The 7,572-nt window shown below is 38.1% G+C and overlaps 1 protein-coding gene across 2 annotated transcripts; it reads right to left on the bottom strand.

Annotated features, from left to right (window-relative positions):
* Window positions 1–109: 109 nt before the first annotated feature.
* On the bottom strand, window positions 110–6,663 carry spata7 (spermatogenesis associated 7). 2 transcript variants are annotated; one of them, XM_079641378.1, is made up of 12 exons: window positions 6,431–6,663; window positions 5,652–5,708; window positions 5,456–5,545; window positions 4,292–4,339; window positions 3,939–4,042; window positions 3,394–3,860; window positions 3,212–3,257; window positions 2,098–2,222; window positions 1,943–1,993; window positions 1,699–1,776; window positions 1,514–1,571; window positions 110–1,364 (listed from the first exon to the last, which is right to left on the bottom strand). In XM_079641378.1, the coding sequence occupies exons 1-12, from the start codon at window positions 6,471–6,473 to the stop codon at window positions 729–731; spliced, it is 1,803 nt and encodes a 600-aa protein (XP_079497504.1). In that variant the 5' UTR covers window positions 6,474–6,663; the 3' UTR covers window positions 110–728. The 2 variants fall into 2 exon arrangements, with proteins under 2 accessions (XP_079497504.1, XP_079497505.1); XM_079641379.1 differs by having other exon boundaries at window positions 2,098–2,219.
* Between the last annotated feature and the right edge of the window lie 909 nt (window positions 6,664–7,572).

Here is a 7,572-nt window from a genome sequence, read left to right as displayed (position 1 = left end):
AAAAGTCTCCCTCAATGTGGTAATAATTGCCGCGCTTGTTACAGGTTTCATATCGAATAATTATCAGTTTGTAATAGTGTTTATAATAAAAAATGTCAGGATACAAGGATCAAAAGAAATAGTAATTTATTGCAATTGTAAAGACACTTTCCGGTGACAATCATCTCCTAGTTGCTACATCTCTGAGGCATATGTCAAGTCAAACACACTGGAAAATGTTTATGTTTCTTTACAACAAGTGTTGTTGTTGTTTTTTGGAAATCAACAAATGTAAACAGTAGCTACATTAAGACTATAGATAAACTCTACAATCGACTAAATCAAAATGAAACCACACATTTCACACATCTGACAGTGCAAATTGGCTATTCTCACTAGATACCACAGGGCAATCTTGAACATTTAATCTGAGGGTCAATTGAAGATATACCACTACGGCCAGTAAGTGGCCACTTTACAATATCCCAAATTAGAAATTATAATTTCTCTGTTGTACTTGAAAAGCCCTGTTTATTTTTGTAAACATTTTTTTTTAAAATTCAGAATAGAACAACACCATTTTGGTGGGGTTTTAAAAAAAAATTGGACAACACAACACAACCAGTGATAAATCACAAATACAAAACTATACTTTCAGAAATTTCAAATATTACATTTCTCTCTGGAAAAAACACTCACTTGGTAACAAGAATATAAAAGAACATTCAATCACAGAATACAGGTAAAACTCAGAACTCGTCATCACTGACAGACGCAACTGAATGTGCAGGTTGCTCAGCAACAGTATCGTCATTGCCGTGGTTTTTATTGCTGGATACATGAAGCGACTCTGACAAACTTCTCCCCAGATCTTCAAGTTCTTTAGATTGTCCATCATAACTGACTTCTTCTTGGTCTCGGTCACTGGTTATGGGGGTAACTTCATGGTTTTCAGAGGTGACTTCTTTGTTTGACTCAGTTGTGCCTGTTTGATTTTGATGGACTTCTTCACTGATTTCCGTATTATTAGAAGCATGGTCACTGAGACAAGGAAAGTTATTGTCTTCTTCCTGATTGTCAACTGCTTCGTCCTTTTCGTTTGTTTCAGTTGGTGAGGCAGCAGTCGTTCCAGGAGAGTATAAGGGTGTAGACACCAAGAGGGGATCAGCATAATCTTGCAGATCGCAGGATTTAATAAGTGATGCATAGGAGAGAAGGTCATCGTCTTTTTTGATCTTTTCTTGTTTCCCTCCTGATTCAACATATGGCAAAAATGAATCACCCCGATCATTCTTCTTTTTTTCTATCTCTGTACTGGGGGTGAATGAGTTGGCTGGCTCTTCAAACTCTTTACGCAGCACTTCCAGAAGGTGGCGCATTTTACCCTAAAATCAAACAATATAATCAGATGCAAGGAAAAAGTTCTTTGTGACAATGTTTTACATTTCCTTTTAAATTTGTATTTTGTATTTAAAGCTGTAAACCAAAAACTTAAAAAATACTTGCTTAACATATTCTGCAAAAAGTCACTAACCACATCAAGCTGATGCCGATTCATGTCGATATGGCGATTCATCACCCGGTCTAAGAACCTAGAAGAGGACACAGACAGATGGTTTAACAATATAATCAAATATGGAACACATGCCTATTAAAAAAGTGCCATCCTGTAAATGTCTGTAGCACAACATAAAGCGGTTCATAGAAAACACGACAAACCTGTCAGAGATGTGCCCCTTGGACAATATATCCTCTGTTACAGCAGAAATGAATTCGAGGTACATTAATTCTTCTTCCCTGTTAAACCAAAATTAGAATTAGCAACTTCCCAGAGACATTATTGTTCATGGATCTAAAGAATCACAGAAGCGTCGTACTGCCAACCCCTATACATCTGGCAAGAGCTTTGGTTTATATGAATTAAAAGCTGTTTAAGGATTAGACATTATCAAAGAGAACTTACTCTGCAGATAAACTTTTGTTGATGGAAGATTTGTCGCCGTCCAGTGAGCCCCTAATAAATGAGAATTTCATTATTTTAGGACTTTAAACACAAAATACACCAGGTATAACATTTGGTTTAAAATGCAACATAGCATTTACAGTCTATGATTTCACCTGGATGAGGAGTCAATTAAATCACGGTCTCTGCTCTTGTGTGCTCGACTCTGTTGTCTCGATGAAGAGAAATATGTGCCATTAAATTCTTCTTCAGACCACTCGTGCTCTGTATGAAATCCCTGCTAAACAAAAAGGATTGAATGAGGACATTAAATATTGCCAAAACTGCCTCACGATTAAATGTTTAATGTAGCTGCAAATACTTAAGTTCTTCATGGTCTAAAGGGATGATAAACAACTCGAGGATTTATGACCAACATTGAGCAACAAATCATTATAAACCACTATTTGTATGTTGCTACTGCACCACAGAATGCCCTCTGACTCATTAAGTGTTGGTATTACTAAACATGTGGCTTTTATGATCTTGGAAATAATTATGGGATAACAGCTAAGGCTTAATGCAAATGTTAAAGTGGACCTATCATGCTATATTTGAATAATATAGTGTAGGACCATACCTATATAAGGCATATTTATACTTTTTATTTTTCACAAAATACCAAACAGATCATGCATTTTAGCCATTCCTCATTTCGCTCAATTTAACACTGTCTTTGCATGGGCTGATTCTGTGAGAAAAGCACCATCTACAGGCCTGGCATATATACTACAGCGTCTTCAGCGCTTTCGAACGGCAATGTCCGTGGCTGTCTCCTCCTGATTGGTGAAGTTGGCCCAATAGCCATAGCGCCACTTCTGTGACGTCAGAGAAGTGTTCAAATCTGGATCAATCTGTATCAGATCCGTTGCAGCCCCTTTTTAAGAGATTTGGGTATGGGGGAAAATAGAGAGGGTTGTGTTTTCTGACACTTGGTGAGTTCTCTGGAACACCGGGGACACATATTCAAGTATAAAAGACGTACAAAAGTGCATTTTGCATGATAGGTCACCTTTAAACATCTTAATTGATATTTGGGAAGTGCAGTGCAAGCATTAAAACCTTGATAAACCACAAACAATAACTTGAGAAAAAAACATTCCACCCATTATACAAAAGGATGGGTTAACTCGATAATTTGATTAACAAAAGATAAGTTGACACCGTACTAGGATTGTAAGACTCATTGGAAAACATATTTCAATAATCAAATGAATCCCTCAAAATTACCTGAGATGGCTCATAGAATTCTTGTGTGTATTTCTTGGGCTTTGTGCTGCATAAAAAAAGGTCGAATTCACGTTATTTGTAACACATAGGAACACATGTTTTACAGGCTAAGCAAATGTTTTAAAGACATACAGTATATATATTGTTTTCCCTTGAGACTCATGTAGATGTGTGGTAAGTACCTTCCATGATATGTCTCCTGTCGCATACATTTTGAGCTGGTGCTATCCTGAGTAGGTTTCCTCCGGGGAGCTCGGTAGTAGCGATATTGTGAAAGGTATGAACTTTTTTCTGACTTCAGGGTCTTAGGGGTGAAGGGTTTGTCTTGGGTAAAGTGCTGTGAATGTTTCTGGAGCAAGTCTCCGCTGTAGGTCTTCTGAACAGGGTCCTGGAAAGACGTGTAGTGACTGTGATCTCCTGAAGCTCCCATTGAATATGCTGACTGCCTTCTGTGTGAAGTTGCCTCAGGACTACGGTAATTTATTTCTGAAGCTGGCCGTATGTGATGAGAGAACTTGTCAGAATCCACTGCATACGATGGATAAACTATCTCCTTGGCATGGAAGGAGGAGCTGAACCCTGGGCTGGATACTGAGGAACTCCTTGAGTAGAGGTAGCGGCTGTCATCATACTGCACAGATAATCTACTCTGAAAAGGAAACATGTTGTTTTTAAACAATGTCTGGCTTCTTAGTGACGCATCAGTGAATCTGTCTTGATTTCTTACCTGGGCAGGTGAGCAGGAGGCTCTGCTGTTCCTCTGGGAGAGAGAGCTGGCTGACTGAGGACGACCCCCTCTCCTCAACCGCTCCTGTCTGATCTGGTCATTGTCTGGAAACAGGCAACGGAAGAGTGAATAGACACAGGAAATAGGCCAAGACTCGCTGTACTTAAGTGCAGGGTATGAGAGGGGCAAGAGAGCAGTTGTTATAGTACAGCCATTAGAAGAGAGCATTACTTTACCAGTAAAGATAAGGATGAGCTACATCCTGTACTCAAACAGGATCAGTGATTGCATTGCATTATTGCCTATTGAGGCTACTGTCATAATAATGTCATATTTGATACTTTTAAACTTACACTTTACACTGTGTATCAGGCTTTTGGGTACTGAGGCATCAATGGCAGCTATAGGACGAGGCAAAAATTAATTAAGATCACAACAGAAAATGAATCCAATTACTTCACAACCAATAACAGTATTTTTTATTTATTTATAAAGAGCATTTAAAGATCAAATTACAAAGTGGTTTACATTAAAAGCTTTCCATGATTGCATGACGAAACTACACTGAACAAAAATATAAATGCAACACTTTTGTTTTTGCTCCCATTTTTCATGAGATGAACTCAAAGATCTTAAACATTTTCTATCCACACAAAATAACCATTTCTCTCAAATATTGTTCACAAATCTGAAAAAATCTATGATAGTGAGCACTTCTCCTTTGCCGAGATAATCCATCCCACCTCACAGGTGTGGCATATCAAGATGCTGATTAGACAGCATGATTATTGTACAGGTGTGCCTTAGGCTGGCCACAATAAAAGGCCACTCTGAAACGTGCAGTTTTGCTTTATTGGGGGGGTCTGGGGGGGTACGAAAACCCTAGGGCTAAACCCTAACCCTAACCCTAACCCTAACATGTCACCCATTGAGCATGTTTGGGATGCTCTGGATCGGCGTATACGACAGCGTGTTCCAGTTCCTGCCAATATCCAGCAACTTCGCACAGCCATTGCAGAGGAGTGGACCAACATTCCACAGGCCACAATCAACAACCGGATCAACTCTATGCGAAGGAGATGGGTGACATGTTAGGGTTAGGGTTTAACCCTAGGGTTTTTGGACCCCCCCAGACCCCCCCAATAAAGCAAAACTGCACGTTTCAGAGTGGCCTTTTATTGTGGCCAGCCTAAGGCACACCTGTGCAATAATCATGCTGTCTAATCAGCCTCTTGATATGCCACACCTGTGAGGTGGGATGGATTATCTCGGCAAAGGTGAAGTGCTCACTATCACAGATTTTTTCAGATTTGTGAACAATATTTGAGAGAAATGGTTATTTTGTGTAGAAAGAAAATGTTTTAGATCTTCATCTCATGAAAAATGGGAGCAAAAACAAAAGTGTTGCATTTATATTTTTGTTCAGTGTAGTTATTCCGAATTCTCAGGAGCTGATTTAGTTTGTTTTACGGAATGTCAATGTAATGATCATAATGTATTCCTGCCATGTAGCTCACCTTTAGCTGAGTAAACCTTCTTGTAATGAGACACCATGTGGTCTTTTACGATGGACTGTGTCAACATGCTGGAGGAGCGAGGGCAGAATGCTATAAAAGCAAGACAGAAAACACACATACAACATGCAGTAAATGATATAATCAAGCTTTCATTTGAATGTTTTAAATGATAATATAAGCGCATAATATTACTCACGGCTACTTTTTGAAGTCCGTCCTCTCACACTGCAGCCCCCTCCAGATGATACACTCCCTGAATGAAAACAGATGTATGTTGACATGTTAAACATGCTATAACTTACTGAATGATATATGTGCTTACTAATCAATTACAAATATTAAACAGATTATTTATTTACATTAAACTAATCAAATATAATTTATATTTATTGAAACTCATTATTTAACAGTCCTTCAGTCTTGGTTAATACATGTAGGTCTTTCTATGGGGTGAACACGTTTTGTGTTGTATTTCTACGTATTTCCATTCTTGCTCAGTTATTATAAGTAGTAGTAATATGTAAATATGTTTCAAAACAGATCTTATCAACAAATATGTGATCTGAAAAAATACAATCGGACCATGTTACATTAAGTTTATCCTTTTTTGAAGTTTATAGAAATACATTTAATTTGAACTTTAAGAAGAACATCTTTGAGAACATACATTAGCACGTGTACTATGAACCATAAATGTACCACAATAAAGTAACCTATTTTTTAGCTAGCTTTAACAGAAGAACCGTGTTACAGGCTTAGACGCTACTGTGTTGCTATAGATTTCAAGTTTAACAAGCTATGTTAGGTAAGGGCTGACCAGTATCTACATAAACGTGAAGCCACATTAGTGAGCTTATACAGAGTTAGCCAGAGTTGATCTTCACATAGCTGCCTAGGCACAATTTGAATTAGCTTCATGCAGCTGATCCACTAGCCAAACAGCTAGCTTAGCTAATGCTAACAGTAGTTGCATACCTATTCTCGATTCCATGGTAATGTTACACTCAGCGTATCCCATTTTCCTCAGAAATACTATTGGGCAGCGACGGTAGAGCTTGGATACATCCAGAAACTACAGTGTACTTAACGACGGACATTTTAACGCTGAAAGCTAATCAAGTAACGAAACGGTAACAGCCTAACACGAGTTTATAAGCAGATGAGTGGCGGAGCAAAGCTTCCCCGTCGCCATGCTGGTTGCTATGATTGCTTTCGTCATCACGCGCATGCGTAAGGAAAGTCACGCCCCAACCACCCACCCCCATACACAACACACCTGTCACTTGAAAGGAAATAGTGAACAAAAACAACAAAGCATAACGTATATAACTCAGAATTCAATCAGATCCACGACATTAGAAATATCAAATACTTGCTTTTGTATTTATACTTGAACAAGATAAGGAGTATTTCTGTAGAAGTAGAACTATACAAATAGCTGAATGAACACTTCTTCCACCAATAAAATAAACTGCATCTGAACTGTAGCCCCTTTGTAAAAAATGGCTTTAAACTTGCACTGCATTTTATACAATTGTCTGCCTAATAGTTTAGTTAAATATGATCCAGAAGAGGGGACAAGAGACATAATGGCTCCATCAACTTCTATACTGTATAATAGATTTTGGGATCAATAAACTATCTATCTATCTATTTCTATCTATCTATCCTATCTATATATCCGTCCATCCATCTATCTATCACACTTATATTGAATCTATTATTGTTAGCTCTATTCATGCATCCTCCTAATTACTGAGCCTCTTGTTAATTATTGGTTTGCTGTTTTGAGGACAGTTTGAGGCAAACACACCATCTGGCCTGCTAAAAAACAAAACCAGTGGCCTCATTTATATATAATGTGGTAGTGGGAGTACACAGAGTGCAATACATTCTGATTCAACTGAGTGCATGTTGGACATGGGAAACGTCTGTCAGCAGCGTATTGTTAAGTCTGCTGTGTTCCTTGTATTGTTTTATAAACCTTTTGACCCCTCGTGTCATTTACAAGCAAACGATTGTAGATTTCTTCATTGCAGTGTGAAAATGACTTAAACAGCCAATTTGGCCATAATCAAAAATAAATTCAGGCTCAATTTAGTTTCTACAAATGTCTA

This window comes from Notothenia rossii, assembly GCF_949606895.1.
Source record: "Notothenia rossii genome assembly, chromosome: 7".
NCBI lineage: Eukaryota > Metazoa > Chordata > Actinopteri > Perciformes > Nototheniidae > Notothenia > Notothenia rossii.
The sequence above is the reverse complement of the archived record's forward strand: the minus strand, read 5'-3'. Positions and strand labels throughout refer to the sequence as shown.